This window comes from Sinocyclocheilus anshuiensis, unplaced genomic scaffold (assembly GCF_001515605.1).
Source record: "Sinocyclocheilus anshuiensis isolate Anshui unplaced genomic scaffold, SAMN03320099.WGS_v1.1 scaffold227, whole genome shotgun sequence".
Classification (NCBI taxonomy): Eukaryota; Metazoa; Chordata; class Actinopteri; order Cypriniformes; family Cyprinidae; genus Sinocyclocheilus; species Sinocyclocheilus anshuiensis.
This window is the reverse complement of record NW_015549590.1, coordinates 2,785,455-2,804,096: the sequence shown is the minus strand read 5'-3', so window position 1 is coordinate 2,804,096 and position 18,642 is coordinate 2,785,455. Positions and strand designations below refer to the sequence as shown.

The 18,642-nt window shown below is 36.9% G+C and overlaps 3 protein-coding genes across 4 annotated transcripts in view; 1 reads left to right on the top strand and 2 right to left on the bottom strand.

Moving 5' to 3' along the window:
* LOC107658014 (cullin-4B) overlaps window positions 1–4,459 on the bottom strand; it is an 8,248-nt gene extending 3,789 nt beyond the window's left edge. Inside the window, exons 1-14 of the mRNA XM_016446391.1 lie at window positions 4,455–4,459; window positions 3,902–4,037; window positions 3,694–3,767; window positions 3,397–3,559; window positions 2,553–2,642; window positions 1,886–1,968; window positions 1,728–1,795; window positions 1,495–1,613; window positions 1,225–1,417; window positions 1,009–1,113; window positions 802–912; window positions 603–688; window positions 404–511; window positions 154–267 (exon numbers count right to left, since the gene is read on the bottom strand). Coding sequence (XP_016301877.1) covers window positions 154–267; window positions 404–511; window positions 603–688; window positions 802–912; window positions 1,009–1,113; window positions 1,225–1,417; window positions 1,495–1,613; window positions 1,728–1,795; window positions 1,886–1,968; window positions 2,553–2,642; window positions 3,397–3,559; window positions 3,694–3,767; window positions 3,902–4,037; window positions 4,455–4,459 — 1,455 coding nt within the window. The remainder of the gene's footprint in view (window positions 1–153; window positions 268–403; window positions 512–602; window positions 689–801; window positions 913–1,008; window positions 1,114–1,224; window positions 1,418–1,494; window positions 1,614–1,727; window positions 1,796–1,885; window positions 1,969–2,552; window positions 2,643–3,396; window positions 3,560–3,693; window positions 3,768–3,901; window positions 4,038–4,454) is intronic.
* A 498-nt stretch (window positions 4,460–4,957) lies between these two features.
* Window positions 4,958–6,107, bottom strand: LOC107658146 (cullin-4B-like). Its single transcript, XM_016446611.1, has one exon. It carries the CDS (start codon window positions 5,478–5,480, stop codon window positions 5,043–5,045), a length of 438 nt encoding a protein of 145 aa, XP_016302097.1. The 5' UTR covers window positions 5,481–6,107; the 3' UTR covers window positions 4,958–5,042.
* A 1,086-nt stretch (window positions 6,108–7,193) lies between these two features.
* On the top strand, window positions 7,194–18,071 carry LOC107658136 (lysosome-associated membrane glycoprotein 2-like). Of its 2 annotated transcripts, none has more exons than XM_016446592.1 (6): window positions 7,194–7,370; window positions 9,396–9,922; window positions 10,041–10,178; window positions 10,819–10,873; window positions 11,301–11,471; window positions 16,797–18,071. In XM_016446592.1, exons 1-6 carry the CDS (start codon window positions 7,325–7,327, stop codon window positions 16,937–16,939), a joined length of 1,080 nt encoding a protein of 359 aa, XP_016302078.1. In that variant the 5' UTR covers window positions 7,194–7,324; the 3' UTR covers window positions 16,940–18,071. The 2 variants fall into 2 exon arrangements, with proteins under 2 accessions (XP_016302078.1, XP_016302080.1); XM_016446594.1 differs by lacking the exon at window positions 16,797–18,071 and adding an exon at window positions 14,085–14,850 and having other exon boundaries at window positions 7,195–7,370.
* The last annotated feature ends 571 nt before the right edge of the window (window positions 18,072–18,642 follow it).

The window sequence follows — 18,642 nt, the reverse complement described above, 5'->3', positions numbered from 1 at the left end:
AAAAAAGGGGGGGGGGGGGGGGTTCCTTATAGCCAGTTATTTTTCTGAGAAGCCTTTAGAAAAGAATGTTTTAAATTAAGTAAATAAATATTATGATCAGCTAATAGTCCGGTATTCATGCCAAGTTGCTCTTTTCGAAATAAAACGCGTTACCTCTTTGAATTCTGCCTTTAAAACACAATGTCCTAACGTAGACTGCCATTGTAGTTTCCGTCCACTGTGTTTGCCCAGGTAAAACGTTTTGAAAATCTCCTGCAATCTCACCATCTGGAGAGTGAAAGGTATTAATAAAAGATTAAAAATTAATTATAATGCGATTAATTTGAATTATGGGTATTATTGCCATGTTTAAGTAACAAGGAATATCTAATCCAAGATCCCATTTCTCAATATCAGAACAGACCTCTGCAGGCAGATGTACTTCCATGGGTACATATGTTGGCCAATAACCCATAGTGAGGATGTTCACTGTCAGCTCAATGTTCCCAGGAATATTTTGGCATTGCATGTGCTGAGGTGCAGATTTGAAAAGAGAGATTTGTAAGATGTAACTAGACACAAAATAAGTGAATGTAAATAATGAAAATAAAAGCTATCATTACCTGTTTGAACTGCACCATAATATCTTTTGACAGCTCCATGTCTTTAAACATCCCTTCCAGCTTACTGGTAAATGCAGCTCCACATTCTACAAGAAAAACACAATTGACCATGTTTTACTTCACAGCCTTTCGAAAACATCTGTGTTACTGAAAACGGTATGTTTTAAGAATAAAATATGAAAGGAGAAATGTAATTTACCATGCTTCAGTTTTGACAGCATTGATTTCTCTGCATCTACAGAGGCACTCTTTCCCACCAGTAACCTCTTCGCCAAGTCTTTCTTGTAGAAGGCCTCAAAAACATCTTTGCCTTAAGAGAGAGAGATGAGAAAGTCTATGAAGCTTAGACAGATAATTGAAAATTTTCTGGGTCTTTGGAACAGAGCATAAAGTTTAAATGTATTACCATAAATGAACCGGAATATGATCATTATCTTGTCCAACATTTTCTCAAGTTCCTCATCAGTCGCTTCTTTGTTCCCAGCACGGAGCTTTGAATCCACATATTTTGCTATAGAAAATAAAACAAAATTAGTGAACGTTTTGTCTTGATCCAACCAGCTTTAAACTCTCAATCAAACAAAAACCCTCAATGATTGGTGGGAAAACATTGTCAACTGACCTATGAGCTCAGCAGGTTTGTTTGGCCGTTTATTGATAAAGGTCTCGAAAGCCTCCTTCATGCCATTAACAAACTTCTCATTCCTCATGAAACACACATCAATGATGTGATCGACTTTATCCTTGAAATCCAAAAGCTCCTGAACCATTGTCTTGTCTTTCTCTGGGTTGATGACAATTGTGCTTCCAAAGGCCTGAGACACAACAAACAAGACACATTCAGAACTGTTATGATGGTTTTCTCAGTCATCTAGATGGGTTCCCTGCACACCTTGATGTACTCGATCCAGTGCTGCAGAAGCACCTGAACGCCTCCCCTCACACGACTGAAGAGCTGGAACAGCAGAGACAGATCCTGAATACGGTTCTCATCCAGCAGGTTATTCAAACCTAGAGTGTGACAAGAAAACAAGCTCTTATGTAAATCACTTCTAATTTTGAGGATGGTTGACCATTTGAACACCAAATACAATGTCAACCATCTTCATTCAATGAAGGTGATACCTTTCTGAAGTATTGCAGTGAGGTGTTCTCCAAGCAGTTGCTTTTCCACTGTGGCAATGAGGGGTTTTCTACAAATAAAAAAGACAAAGGTTCACAGATCTTTTTTTACCAAAATAACTACTAATTGTAAATGTTAGTCATATGCTCTGCATACTTACTGTGTGCTCTGGTCTAAGTATGTAATGACTCTGTCTGCCTCCTCTTCCAGACGTTTGTTGACATGATGGAGATACTCTGGCACCTGAAAAGAAAATATTTGTTAGGGATAAAGAACTGAAATGTGACTATCCTAAATGAGGCAGAGAAAAATCTAATTAAAAGCATAGTTCACAAAAATGTATGTTTGTTTATTTTGTGAAACATCTTCATTTTTATCTTTTTTTTTTTCATACAATCACAGTTCCAAAAGGCCAGACAGAAAAGCACCATAAAAGTGGTCCTTATGACTTATACTAGTAATCTTCACCTCTGCTACATCTCTCAAAAACATATGAGAACACAAATCACCTGGAATACTTCAAAGCCTTTGGTTGCTAAGAAATGTGATTGTATAGAAAAGGTTCTTTCATTTTATGTTCCACAAAAACAAAATAGCAGCATATCTTTGTAGGGGTGTAAATAAATTTGAAACAACAACCAAGGGTGATTACATAATTAAAAAAATAAAATAAAAATCTAGCCTGTATCAAAGTACCAGCCTGTAGCTAACATAGATTCATGAGACATGCCAATAATTTAATGCTCACAGAATCACAATAATAAAACAATAAAATTAAATAAAAAAAATAAAATAAATACTTTATGTTCCCCTGATGTGAAACTCACCTCTCTTTCCTGCATGAGTCTCTGGCCCTCTGCAGCATACAGTCGATTTGTCTCCTCCAGAAAGCGCTGCTCAAATGAATCCTGATAAATCTGTCATAAAAAGAACAAAGGTGTGATTACAACAATACTAAAACTAACAGGTTTGGCCACACAATTTAAGGGCTGAATAATATCAGGGATCAAGACCCCACAAGATCTGTAGAAAATTTGCCATCGTTTTCATCTTTCATCAATGCATTAATGCAGAATTACATTTTTTGCTACTGAGGCTAAGTGTAAAGATGCAAATGACAGGATGTGGCATAATGTTGGTGAGTAATGAAAATACTTTGACTCATCCCTCAGTTTAAAAAAGCAAGTTGTTACAGTAAAGACCTTACCATGGAGATAAACGGGCCATGTACCATGTAGCAGAAACATGAATTACGAACACCTACATTAATACTCGCTTTAAAAAAATGTGCATTGATATTCATAACTGCTCAATGTTTTGCTTTTTTTTCAGCAAAAAAGTCTGAGCTTTTGCACATTTTTGTTTTGCAAAAATATAATATTTCTAGCAAATATAAAAATGCATGCCAAACTAACCAGACTCTTAAAAATACTTATTTTGTATCCTTGTCTGTGTCATGTGACCCACCCAGTTACTGGGTTTACTGACTTTATACAGACATGCCACTAAAGCAAACAATAAGAAGTACAAGTAAATTTCTTTTTTTTTTTGCAGTTAAAAAAATTGAGAAAGTCCAAATTATTATTAGTATTATTAAATGGTTATGCCATAAATGCAACATAAACCCAGATACATTGATTTGAGTACAAATGAGAAATCAGGTGAGCTAACCTGCAGATCTGAGAGCATGCTCAGAAGACTCCTCAGGAGACTGCGGTCTATGGCCTCTCCACTCCGCTCTCTCTCAATAAGAAGCAGAATCCCATCGATTGTCTTACTCTGCACCTTCAGGTCACTGATGATATAGAAACGGAACAACTCCAAGCCCATGTCCCTGAAGATAAAACACAAATGTATCATTAACCGCCAGTGGAAGGAGCAGCAAAGCAATGGTAGTAAATAAAGACAGCCAAGGTGACAGTGCCAATGTTACAAATTCAACATCTTTCATCAAGTGTGAAGACATACCAGATTGATGGCAGCATTGAATTTTGTAAAACATATGTGCGATCCAAAAACAAAAATATACTCCTAATCATGATCTAGAAGAAAAGACAATGTTTTTGTATTAAAAGCATTTTTTTCAAACAGGTAAATAACTAGATATAGGAACATTTTATAAAAAGTTCAACTTTTAACTTATTAAAAACACATGTAGAGACTAGAGTAGACTAACCATTTGTCTGCAGTGATCTTGCCAACATTTGTCTATTTTCTTGAGGAACAGAACACTGTCTAGGGCATCCGTAGGGCAAGAGTTAAGAAATGGTTTCCTATCACAGTTATGATTAGCAGTCTGTAAGCAGACAGTCCTAATTAATAACCAGTGACTCAACTTCTCATCATTTCTGAAAAATGTTCCCTCATATATTTAGCTCATCATATGCACCGTCTGCCATAGTTTTCTAGCAAAAGCGTTAATGAGTTTTATGTAAAAAGTTCAGCTATTATATAAAATTTAAATCAATTTTGCTACTTTTGTTTTAAGAAATACATGATTAATTAAAAACAAAAATATATTTCTGAAACTACCATGCAAATGTTTGGATTCCGTAAGAATTTTTGAATGAAATTAATACTTTTATTCAGCAAGGATGCATTAAACTGATCAAAAGTGACAGTAAAGACATTTATCATGTTACAATTTCTATTAAAAATGGGTTCTTTTAAACTTTTTATACATCAAAGAATCCTCAAAATATCTGCAAAAATATGTTTCTAATAATTGCATCATGTTTGTGATGGGCCATTGTTTCGTTTCATGAAACGAAAACTAAATTTTGGACTGAAAAAAAATCTTTATGTTGAGCCCTGATGCATGCTCTTTACTTTAACTCTCAACCTAACAAGACGGCAAGAAACAGAGTAGAAATTTGTAGCACCACTGTATGCATGTATGTATATATATATATATATATATACACACACACATATACACATACATACATTCATAGACATACATATATATATATATAAACAAACACACATAAAAGATTAACATTTTATATAACATTATAACAAATAGAAAAGGATGTTTACAGTTAAGAACATCAATTAATCTCGATCAACAGTGTTTTTGTTTACTCAAGTGATGTTCCTCCATAAACAAAAGAAAGTTATATAAGAAAGTCTAAAATGCTGATCTCCACCGAGACAACTCAACTCAACTCAAGTTGTTTACTACAGCTTTAGGTACTAGGCATCTTTTCTGGACATCGCAGGTGTGTTTGGCCCAAAATGCCGTTTAGGCATACAGCTCGCTAAGTTTTGAGACAGCCCAAGATGTTTCAAATTAGACGAGGGGGACCGCAGTCTCTTCACCTACCTTTAAAGTTCTTGATAACAAGTTTCTTCGCAGCACCGGGTTTGCTGTTGGAGAAGGTGGCGGATCCCGCAGACTTGGTCAGTCCGTTAGCATGATGCCCGACACCTCCGGGCAGGAACACATTTCTCGCCTTTGAACACGATTCAGCAGAGTTACACGACTCCTCGGCCATCTTCACATCCAGCGGATCCTCGAACCTCAACTTCTTCTGGATGTGCTGCTGCTGCTGTGAGCTGGACGTTGTGGAGGAGGAATTACAAATGGCTTTAGGAGACGAAGATATTGAATCAATGTCTTCCTTCTCGGAACTGTTAATTTTCCTCTTCTTAGAAGACGTTAAGCTACAGTCGTTGTGAACATCAGAAGCAGCCGGTCTGGGCTCTTGGGCTGGCGGTGGGGGATTAGGGGAAGGTAAACCTGTTGGAAACATGAAAAAAGAAATACCAAATCAAATTGCTAATCTACTAATGCTACGATCCCGGGTGTGGACGCTTTATATTCCTCGGTCTCGGTCGGGGGACGTGCAACCTCGCGGCTCCGAGTATAAATAAGGAGAAAAGGAGGATAAATTGAGAAGTGCAGCCCCACTTGGACCCTTCTCTGTTCTTGTTATTGCCAGCAGAGGAAAGATGGTTGAATACTGCTTCCTCTCGCTCGCGCGCACTCCGGCGCGCTGCACAAAGTCCGTTGGATTACAAACTGTTTTTCTCCGAGGGCTGTTTGCGTTAAAGCATTCTGCCAGACGCCGTCTTTGCGCTCGGGAGATAGACTAGTATTTTAGGTTTGAGGAAAAGTCCGCGGGGAAATAGTAACTTTTCTAAGAGGCGACGCTGACCCGCCGGAAGTACTTCCCACCGTTGCGCAGCTGCTGTTGAGGCGCGTTGGTTAAGCGCGAGGCCTGACGTTTCCGGTCTTCTCCATCAGGGGGCGACAATACATCATGCGCAGAGCAGTCTCAAAACTCTTGAAAACACTTGCACTCTGTACTATATTAAATAAGAATAGTGTTTGTGAATTACACCATCCAAGCTAAACTTTCAATATCATTACATTTAAAAAAAATTGTGGCCAACTATATTATGTTTATTTTTACTAAAAGGCTTTAAAAATGTTATTCATAAATGTCAAGTTGTCACATTTTAATGGGCCAGGATGTCAAATGTTTTTTAAGTCATTTAATACAATTAACAATTACAATTTCTGTTATGTTTTTTTGTATGTAAACTGCATTTGTCTGCCTTATGATTGTTTTGTGATTCAAAAATGTTTTAGTTTAGCTAGAAAATATGCGTATAATGTGCTGTATAATGACAAAATATTCCCACTATTGGGTCACAAAATGTCAGCGTGTGTTCAATTAACATTATCTTTTTTCATGGGCTATAGTGAAAATGTTGAATAGCTTTTTTGCCAAGTCCCTTGAATTATGTTATGGGTCAGTTTGACCCATTTACATTTTGTTGTTGAAAATGGTTATGATACTGAAAAATTGTTGCAGTACTGTTTATAATATTCACAGTTTATAATTTTCAATGTAAGTATAAATGTTACAATTTTGCTGTTTTTAACAGATTTTTTGTTTTGGTTAGTCTGATTTTTGGTTAATTGTATTGAAACCAATTATGGTCAACTGATTAGCAGAAATTGAAACATTAAAAATTCATGACATGAATAAGAAACAAGCGTGATAACTATAGCCTCAGAATGTCTTTTGGATAGAGGACTTAACTAATACTACATTTTCCACACATAAAATAGCAATATTTATATAAATATGTCAACTTTGAAATCCCTAAGCATAAGTTATTTAAAAATAAAATATGCTAACCAAACCCTTTAAATCTGACTGTAGAAAATCAGCACCTACAAGGATGTTTTTGTATTAATAATGAAAAATATATATGATCTGATCAACAGTGGTTTTATAATAGTTTCTGTGATCAGATCATAGATGTATTTTTATAACATTAAAACCTTAAATCTTTTACTTAGTCTGTATGTTAGCTTTTAGTAAACCAATGGTGTACTTATTGCGCTCTGAAACGGTAATAAAACATTTCTGTGGCTGATTTAATTACACACAGGTTTGGCAAATGAACATTGTCGTAAACTCGACGTAAGGCTCATGTGCAGGAGGAGGAGAGTGTGGTCCAGTCATATGACTTATATGAGCGCAGGTTTGAGGCTGATTTCATAGCGCTGCTGAATCGGGTCACACTCGGTCCGGGCGTCACTTACCGTCTGTCTGCTCAGAGGAACCGTCCACCCGTCGCAATGGCTGTCCGCGGTTGTGTGACCCTGCTCTTTATTCTACTGAGTGGTACGTACGAGTGTGTTGTTGCGTGTTTCATTTCAAACGGTGTCGCGTTACAAAGGCAGATATTGAGTTTATTTTTGGGAGATTATCGCAGGCCCACAGGAGCCTGTTAGCATTAGCATTAGCGTGAATTATTACCTACGCCAATAGAAGCGCGTTAGATAATCAGAAAGACTGTCAGTTTGAGGGATAAATATTTACCATCCTTGCATTGTTTTAAACACATTAATACAATTCAGGGTGATCAATAAATTCGTTTTAATAGATAACCTGTGTATTACCGTTCAACTAATGATGTTTGTCTGCTAGATTGTTCGCGAATTTAAATTTAAAACAACAAACGGCTAAAATATGTTTAGGAGATGTTGCACATGTTGTATAATTTAGTACAATTAAAATTGTGAGCACTAAGACTAATTAAAACAAAACAAAAAAAAACTCTGGCCGTGTCTCACCCTAGCGCGCTGCCTACATAGACAACAATGTGCGCAAAATTTGAAGATTTGATGTCTAAAAATGCTGTTTAGGTTGGTAGTTCACTAGGTTTTCATACATAGACACAGACGGTGTGATTCAAGCTAGGTAGTGCTGTAATAAAACCAGAAAATCAATAATAAAATAAAGTAATAAAACAATAAGTGTTTTAAAAATGTGATATTGGTCATAATTGTCATTTTATTTAGTGTTGAGACAGACTAACGTGCCGTATTAATATTTACTAACACTCACTTTAACATTTTAATAATTACTGTTTAAATTCAACATTTTTCAGCGAGGAAAAAAAAAAAAAAGGAAGTTGTGCCATAGATTTCTCTCACTTTGTCAGATTTAACTTCACAAGCATGTGATCCTGAAGTGCTTGTTCAGTGTGTTTTTCTCAGCCACCCTCATTCATAATCATGTGATGGGTTTGTGTGTGAAGTACCAGGTTAATGATTTCATCAAACTACAGGACCGGGGACAGTCACCCAGTGTGATGATCTAAAGGCTGGAATTCATTACACCACATTTAAATCTGAATGGTTTCTAAACGCTAGTCATCATACACTTGATGACTTTGCAAATGGTTACAGAGAAAAACCGGGTGTTGCACACTAAATGACTGAGGATCGATATTTATCGACGGTACACCTTCATCGATAACGATATAAAAAATGTTCAATAGCGCACGATATATGTATATATATGTACACGTGTTGTTTGTCTTAATAAAGTGGGCAAATTAAAAATACAGTGTTTAAATAAAGTTTAAAAACATCTATTGCTCTGTTTTAAAAAAAGGTTATAAAAAAATGTCAATAATTATCGATACCGAACGATATGAAACGTATATCGTTGATATATTTTTTAGCTATATCGCCCAGCCCTATTTTTAAGTCATTTTAAAGCCACACACTCAAGCAGAAACTTGAACCTTGAGATGCATGATAAATGAAAACAATATGTTCTAAAATTGGTTCAAAATATTAAACCTGTTTAATATCCTCCAACTGGATGGAATCATAGTATGAAGCTAAAAAGTCTGTGCCCATCTCACACAGTATGTGATTTTCTGTGACATCTAACTGAATGCCCAAAGTTTGTGGATTGGCTTTGACTTCTGGCAACTAGCATTAACTCCTGAAAATCTGGTTTAGAACAAAAAAATGTGTGCTGTATTCCAGCCCTTAAATCAGTTAGGTCTTAGACAAGAGCAAATACAATGCAATATTTTAGATATGTTAGTTTACCGCCAGTCAGGAAGGAAGGTACTGGAATGTGCTTGGATTGCGGTTTTTATTTCCTTACGCATAGAGGTAGTTGAAAGGCTGTGGTGTGCCCAAGTAGTTTTTCACTTTTGATATAATGCTGAACCAAGTACCTGTTATGTTTAAGTGTTTAGTGATTTAGCGTTTGTATTATAAGCATTTAGCTAAATCTGATTGTGGAAGTTTGAAAAAGCAGGCTCGTTTATTCTCAGTGTCACATGGGAAACCCCACGATAATGTGAAGGATGAGGAAATAACATTATGCTTCCACCCTGTGCAGGTATTGTGCATGCTGAAGATCTGGTAACATCGTCATTACCTGCAACACAGGAGTTCAGTACCAGCAAAATCCTCTCCGGCAGTTCTTCTCCAACCACCTCCAAACACTCTTCAGCTGCCACTTCTACTGCTGTGACTACAGGTCCAACCACGCATCACACCACCACTAAATCTATTACAGAACCTACAACTACCCCTCATCTCACCACAACTAAATCTACTACTGAACCTCCAACTACCATGCATCACAACACAACGAATTCCACCACAGAAGCGCCAACTACCATGAATCACAACACAACGAATTCCACCACAGAAGCGCCAACTACCATGAATCACAACACAACGAATTCCACCACAGAAGTGCCAACTACCGCGCACTCTAATGCTACAACGGCTCCAACTCCTCCTCCGACCACTCCTCCTGTCCCCGACCCAACTGTTGGAAACTACAGCGTCAAGTCAGATAATGTCACAGTCTGTCTTTTGGCAAAGATGGGCCTTCAGTTTAGTTTCAAAATGAGTGAGGTAGGTACAAAATGTCTGTGCAGAGGAACACAAGAATTGAAATTCGTGATACTTTAATGGAAATTTGTTGTGAAAAGCTATTACTCCACTGCAAGTCTTTTGTCATGTTCTTGTTTAGAATTCCAGCTTTCAGACTCTTAATTTTGACCCAAGTGCTAATGTAACTGAAGTGAGTGGAACCTGTGGAAGTGGTGGCAATGACTCTTCCCTTCTGCTGAAGTCAGAAGAAATCACAGTTCATTTTGTCTTCACAAATGTAAGTCTTTAAAGAAGAGAGTCAAATATACTGGCGACTAAAGTCCACTGAGGCAAAGGGGGTGGTAGATGTTCTTGGTTGGGTTTTTGGCCATCTGTTGGCAGCTCTTAAATGTTGTGATTTTTTTTTTTTTAATGAATTGTACAGTTTCTTTCATATGATCTGCTTATGACCAACTTGGGGTTAGTTTTGGGAGTGGACCTTAGTCAGGGTAGTGCCATATTAAATTTTTGACAGGCATGAAAACAAGGCTGTGATGGATAGAAGTATGGTGCGTTCAGTGGATTGTATTATAGCTGAACAACATATCGATTGTTCAGCTGACAACAAGTAGACAAAAACATAAAACTCCTCATAATCATCATAGAAATTATGATTTTGAACCTTTATACAGTGCATGTCATTGTAAAGACTAAGTCTATTCCTCACAGCCTTGTTTTCAAATGTGTTGAATTCAATATTGCGTCTAACCTGATTAAGGTCGATGGGGTTAGAATTGGACCATCATGCTTGTTCGTTTTTCTCAAAAAATTATCTGTTTTTGTACATATTCATGCAAAACTGCCAGTTCATAAAGTAATCACATTCTCTCATGAAATCAGGTTGCATCTGACTGTTTTCTTTTTTCTTTTTTTAACAGGTTTCACAGAAGTTCCGTCTACATGCTTTGACGCTCTCTGTTAATCTTGAAAATGGTAAGGCATATTTAATGTGAAAATTAACTGCATTAAATCTTTTTATTCTCATTGTTATTCTCATCTAAAGACAATAATAAGCCAACATTAAAATTCTATACTATTTTGTCTAAACTTAAATCTCTGAAAACTAAAATCAATCATTTTTAAATTCTACAAGTGAATTTAGCCATCACAATTAATATGAAAAAGATACTAATTTTGAGTTTTGCTAAAGATTGCATTTAACAGTATTAAGTTATTAGATATTTTTTTTAGATTAACATAAAGTGTGATCTAATATTGACTGATTAAAAAATAAAATGTAAATAAAAATCATAATATCAGCCATAACCAGTGTGGTGCCAATATATTGTGTATCCCTAATGGTGTCACATCTCTTGTCATGTAATCATATTCTGTCCTCTGATTGGTGTTACCTCAACAGGAAACGTTTTCAATGCCTCCAATAATAATCTGTCTCTGTGGGAGGCATCTGTCGGAAGCTCCTACATGTGCAGAAAAGAGCAGAGTTACAACATCACTGACAAGCTTACCCTCAACACGTTCGAGCTGCAAGTGCAGCCCTTTGCAGTCCAGAACAACAAGTTTAACACAGGTATGTATTCGTTTGTGATGCTTAACAATAAAGCTGAGATAATTGTCTCATCAGAGGTAATTATACAGCATATGCATAACTCATAACTGGACTCTGTCCTTCAGTTCTGTCATTTATCAGCTACTTTTCTACTCTCACTACAGTTCAAGAAGCATTGCTATTCAGAGTGGTGTGAAAAGCCACTTTGCTTTCCAGCACTTTAGTATTCATTTAGAAACTTGGGCACTGCTCACATTAGGGCTGGGCGAAATGACGATATATATTGGATGGGCGAAATTAAAAGTCTATCGTTTCATATTATGCTCTATCGTTTATTTCGTGGTGCCGCAAAACATTGTTTACGGCAATACTTTTTCATCATTTGAATGACGGCAGTTTTACATGCATTACACGGGGATGCAGGCAGAAACATGAATAACAGCATGCGCGCTTACGTCACGTTGCTGTGCGCGTGGTCACGAAAACTTCATGTTTGCACGTGTTTTTAGGTACTGCAATTTAATACAACAAATTATCATTTTAGGCCGTTGAAACACAAACAACAGCTATATGCGCGCGGTGTCTCTGTTTCTGTGTGGTGTACTCACATTAGGCACGGTTGCCTTGAACCGAGCCCGAGCGCGATTATCCCCCCTCCCCACTCCCCCCCGCTGGCCCTGGTAAACAGGATTTGGTAATCCTGAAATTTGGTATTTGGATCACAGTGATCCAATCCAATGTTCCTTTAAAAAACTGGCATAAAAGTAAGATGGATCAGGTGATCCTGGATAGCAAAACATGGGATTTCCAAATCCGTATCAATTTGATCCAGATTACATTTTTTTTAAAACTGGGCCCTGGAGATAACGGAGAAAACCACTTTCGCTAATATTCTGCCGAATAATTAATAATAATTCATTTATCATTTATGCTGTGCATTGATTTTCACTTGTATGTATCAGAAAATTATTACGGAGGCAGATGACGTTAATGAAATAATTTGCAGCTTTACTCGCAAGCTACATTTCCTGTTCATCAATAAGGTAAGAACCAGAGCCATTATAAACCTAAATATACTTGATTAAATGAAATTAATTGAAAAGTGTAGTGTAGTAATAGAATATGTTTGCGGTCGTAATGATGACAGTAGTGCACAAAATAGTATCTGTTCCGTGCTCCGGCGCGGTTAGCGCTCACACTGCATGCGTACTGAGCCCAACCGAACGCTCACACTGCATGCGTACCGCGCCCGAGCCCAACCGAACCGTGCCCTGGCCCACCTCTTCCAACCGGGCCAGGGCTGGCACGGAGCGCTCACACTAGTCAAACGGACCGGGCTTTGGGGGTCAAACGCGCTCGGGCACGGTTCAAAACGCCTAGTGTGAGTACACCCTCAGGAGTGCGTAAGCCGCGCATCAGCTGCTAATAGAGCTCGTGAGCATTTTTGCCACTTTATTGGCTTTGAACGATTGCATAAACACTTATATGCGTCCAAATGCCTGGCTTTGCAAGTATCCTCATAAACAGTCATTAAGGGAATGTAAACGGTTGTGAGAGAAAGCGTGTAACAGTATATTGGATCCGGACTTCGGTCTTAAAGGGGAAGCTGTCCAATATTCGTTCTGTCTGCCATTCATGTTATAGATATAGATATATAGATATAGATATAGATATATATATATATATATATATATAGAACTTACACAGTGAAGACTAATTAATTTACACAATGTATTTCTTATTTATTGTAGTTTATTTGTCCTATTGCTTGTAATTAGTTTCTTGTTCTTATTTCATCACCGACTTTATTTATCTCCTGTGAGCTTGAGTTTTTTTTTGTGTGTATTATTTTCTTGTATTAGTTTGATATCGACATTGGTGACAAGGATTATGAAAATTCTATGGTATCAAAGATTTTAATATCATAATAACCTTATTAAAAGAAAAAGTAACTATATCGTGATGTATATCGTTATCATGATATACAATTACTCGTATCATGATACAAGATTTTGGTCATATCGCCCACCCCTAGCTCACATGCACAACTAAATCTGATAAGCCCATGGTTTCCTGTGGTCATATATCATATGTTACTTGCTGCACCAAGATCATTGAAAGTATGTACAAAGATGTAGGCCTATATGCAAAAAAGAATTACATGACACAAACACAAGGTTGAATGACCGAAGTCTAAAATTTCCTGCCAAACTGTTCCTGACAGCTCTGAGTTCAAATTACTATTGTAGTCTTAATGCAAGGCAAGAACATGTTTGAATATTTATATTTTTGGCAACACTTCATAATAAATATACATTTAACTAAAGTAGTCATCTAATGTTAACATGAACTAACAATGAAAAATACTTTTATAGCATTTCTTATTTAAATTGTTAATTTCAACAAAGCAATATGCTAATATTACTGAATGGACCTGAGATACTATAAACTGATAATCAGTGGTCTTTTTATTAACTAATGTTAACAAAGATGAATAATTCTGTAAAGGCTTATAGAAATGGCCCGGTTTTACCAGATTAAGTGTCTGTGATTATTATGTCTTTGAGAATATCTGCAGTGGTGTTGATGATAGCAGCTTCATCTTACGTTCATTCATGTTCTCTTTGTCTGCAGCCCATGAATGTTCAATGGATGACACCAGCCTCTTAATCCCAATCATTGTTGGTGCCGCTCTGGCTGGTTTGATTTTCATTGTTGTGATTGCATACGTGATTGGTCGACGAAGGACCTTTGTTGGATATCAAACACTGTAATGCAACAAAATCACAGAATCGAATCCTGGGTGTTTTAAGGGACACACAAGCCTGTTCCTGGACCATTGTAAATATTGTGGGTTTTTGTGCAATCTCAATTGGCAACTGACTCATGGCCACAGGAGTCAACAAATGTTTTGTCCTAATGTGGTCAATTAATCCACCAGCCCTTAAACTGCAATATATTGAAAATCTAAAGATACAGTGGCACTCCAGGACCAGAGCTTCCTATTGTGAACTAAGTTTGTGTGTGTGCACCACGGTTTCCCCCCCCCCTCGGTCACTTTGTGTTTGGGCTTAAAGCCCCACTTATTTCATTTCTTAAAATGCAAATTACTGCTATAGTCACAGTACATTGCTATTTTGTTGAAAATATTCTATATGTAAGAACAACATAGTTTCATAGATTTTGGGTCATGGCCAATTTAAAATTTCAATGCTCCATATTAGACCCTGCACTTGCTTCTTTAGACAGTCCTTTTTTTTTTTTTCCATTTTGTAATTTAGCTCGATTAATTTGTGCCCATCAAATCTATCATAACTGTATCGACAGCTTTAAACTGAAACCGCTTTATATTCACCTGTCTTGCAGCTTTTGAGTTAAATATTAAAAGTAATTCCAGAAACAGGTTGTTACTTTGCACTATATTGTCTGGACAGCTAACATTTATTGAAATCAGGTGCTTTTGCATCATGTTGGTTGTCCTGTATTCAGAGCAGCTGTGAGGGTAAAAACATTTAAACATGCTGGACGGAAGTTCAAACAATTGAAATTCCAGAACAGAAATACAAATGCTTGAATGTTTAAAATACATGACAAGCATTTTTAAAATGCAGACCATTGTAATAAATGTAGGCCTGGTGTATTTGAGTGACACTTAGTAAAGCATAATACAAAGAAATGCTAACTGGCATTTAAATGCTGTTACAAAATAGTTTTGGTAATGCTTGCTTACCCTTTACCGGGGTTTGAAAAGGGACAATTAATTATAAATCAGCCATCTTGTCAGCTACTCTTCACAATTTTGAATTTATTCTAGCCTGAAAGATGCATTCTGCTTTTTGCTAACTGTGAATTGTATTTGCTGCAAGATGAATTTTTGAACCTGTTTGAATTGTCTTTGGTAGTAGTGGCTGTGGATCCTTGTGTTTGTGAAGCCTGCAGGATGTAATGCTAAATATTTCAAACCATTGTGTGTCATATTGTTATACTGACCTCATTTTGTCTGTGTGTTAAATTTGAATTAAACATGCAGCAGTGAAGTCATGTGACAATGCACACTACAAGTGGTGAACAGTTATTTCATAAATATATGGCTGTTTTTTTCTCATTTTAGATCAAATTTAATGTTTAAATGTCTTAGTTTTATGCACAAATAATGAGTCAAGATGCACGGATTTTTTTTTTTTTTTTTGGTTACATTTAACATGACTTGGGTTTTCAGTTGCTGAGCCTTTTCAGAATAAGTTCTTTGCTTTCTCTTATGTCTTTATGTTCTTATCACATATGGCTCTCTAGGTTTCACAGTTTTGTTTTTTTTTCTTAATTTCCAGTGAATTTTTCACTGTTTATGCACTATTCTAATTTAGTCTATGCAGCATCCACACAGAATCTTTTGTAAATGTGTTTTCACCATAGCCAGGACAAATGAAACCTTCAAAACTGGTCACTAATAATTTTGTGCCTTGCTTAATGCAGTCACTTTTGCTTGCCATCCAATCAGTTACATCAATTACTTGTAAAATAAAGATGGATTTTTTTTTTCTTTTTCTCTGAACATACTTGTGTGACAGTTTTCCGCTTGCAGTTTTACTTGTGAAAAGGGATTCCTTATCTGACTGCCCTAAACATTTGATGTGTTTCATGAGACTTGGTTGTTTCGTTTTTTGCAATGGAATGGCTTTGTTTTAATGGGCTTTTAGCTGCAATAAATGGAGAAAGACAATTGTGTATAACATTAAAAGCGGTGTGGGCCATCTTTTCAGTCTTACTCAAAAACTGCCATGTAAATGTCAAAAGATTTGTTTCAGATAGGTTTCAACTGCAGTTTGACACATTCTTGCTGTTTCTTTTGGTTTGCTTGTTTGTTTGCCCTCATTCATTCTCTTCATTTTCAGCTGAAGATTGCGTCGCGGATGAGCCTGATAACTTCATTGTCCCTATAGCGGTGGGAGTTGCCCTGGCTGTCCTCATTGTTATTGTCTTACTGGCCTATCTGATTGGAAGAAAGAGAAGTCAGACCTCTGGCTATGAGCAGTTTGATTCGTAATATTAATCTGAGAATCTGCAAGTTCTGGCTAATCTAGCAATATTTCAGAGATCAAGTCATTTCGGTTTATGTACACATTCTTTTGAAACCAGTCTCATATTTCAAATATTAATACATTATGTAATGTGGTGATTTATAAGGTAGGCCTGTATGGCACATAATACAATGCCTATTCTCCATCGATCTGACTGAATTGTGAGTCCTGTTGTGATTAACAAAATCTTTTGAGTGCCTAACAGTAGAGTGTTATTTCCGCATTCACTCACTCACTCACCCTCCCTTTCTTTCTCCCTTTCTCCCAGCGGAGGAATGCTTTCTGGATTCTGATTTGAGTTTTCTCGTGCCCATTGCTGTGGGTGTGGCTCTCAGCTTCCTAATCATCCTAGTTCTTATCTCTTACCTGATTGGCCGGCGGAAGAGTCGCACTGGTTACCAGTCTGTATAACAACCCAAGCTGCTGCCGTCTTACCTCTGACCCTGGCTTGTCCTTTACCATTTATATTTGCTCCTCCTCTCTCTTCTGGTCCTGTTGGCTTACTCTTTTGCCCTGCAAACTGCTCGACCCTCCTCACCTGGCAGCGCTAACCGCTGATGACACCCCTATTTCTAACACGTTCGATTGCATAATTATACCATTACTACATAATTATATCTCTGAGCTCTAATCTTCTCCTGTGTACGATTTAAACGTTTTATGAGTGATGTGGTATATTTCTGCTTAATTACACTTGAAGCAATGTCAACTGGCATGATTCACTTGTTTAGTGTAAGAACAGGCTGTCTAAAATCCACTGGCATTGCGCTGTGTTAAATGCATGGGGGAAAAAAAACATTATTTCTCCGTTTATGGGAGTTTTGGTTTTTCTTGCTCTAAGGATGCTCAGTTCTGGTTGCTGTGACTTATATTCATGTGAACTCTTGTTATGAATGAGTGATGCCATTTTAGAATTAGGAGTCTTTTGAGTTTATTAACCATTGAATGTAAATGCTCAATTAGTTCTGTAATTGTACTCTCGTGGATCAGTTGTTGCCGAAATTGGGGGTGAAAAGTATCCTGGCGTATTTTCTTAATCAGCTGAGCTAATGATAAGTCACACTATTGCACTTAGCACATTGTATTATAAAGGGACATTATTTTTTGTGACATTTACCAGCATCGAATATCAAGCTTTTGTTGATTTCATTAGGTCCCTCTCAGGGAATGTTGGAAGTGTTACGATAGGCTTGTTAGTACATGGGTTTGTCGATTTTTAGTTTGTCATTTCTCTGGACACATACATACAATGTACAAAATCCACCTTTTCTAAGACCAAAGCTACAAGTTCCTGTGTATTTTCAGTCTGCTCTGCATAGTGACGATACTAATGTGTCCAAACCAATTCATTTGTATACCCCCCCCCCCCAAAGGAGTTAGCTATTAAAACAAACACAAAGAAAATATCATTGTTGTACTATAGTGTGCCTTTTAGTTACATTTCTTTGTTCCTTCTCTGTAGGACCTTAATCTGTCAGGTTAGGAATGTTGGTTCAAGTTTCAAAGTGGAAAAAAAATTCAATAAAATGGTTTTTTTTGTACAGTAGTCTCCCTCTCTTTTTGTCCTCTCTGATCTCAGTTTAAGAATTTCAGCAGAACATGTTGATTTCATATGTTAGGCCTGAGGTGTTGAGCAACTAGTTTTACACGATTCACATGACTATCAGTCGTAACCTCTAGCTTCTATTTGATGGACTTAGATCAGCAGTGTTGCTATAAATGTTACTGATGCATCGGTTACTGGAATACTAGAAGCATCTTACTTGGGCCTGCATATTACAGTAAGATCTGCCTATTACTGAATGCACATAACTGCATTTGAGTTTGAATTTAGTCGTGTTTTTCATTCAAAAGATTGTGAAGTTAGAATTTGTCATTTATTCTAAGTGACCATCTCAAGCAGTTTATCATTGTAGACAATCTCATGCATATCACAACTGATTTGTTGCTTTTCAAGAGAATGGAAAAGTAAGCAGAAAGGTTTGATTCCGTTAATTCTCATCCATCTTTATTGTTTATGCTAAAACGTGAGTGCGTTTAAAAACATGAGCTGGCAAATCTTTGTCAGCTAGTGGATATTTCGATGCATTTACTGAATAACAAAGATGTGCAGT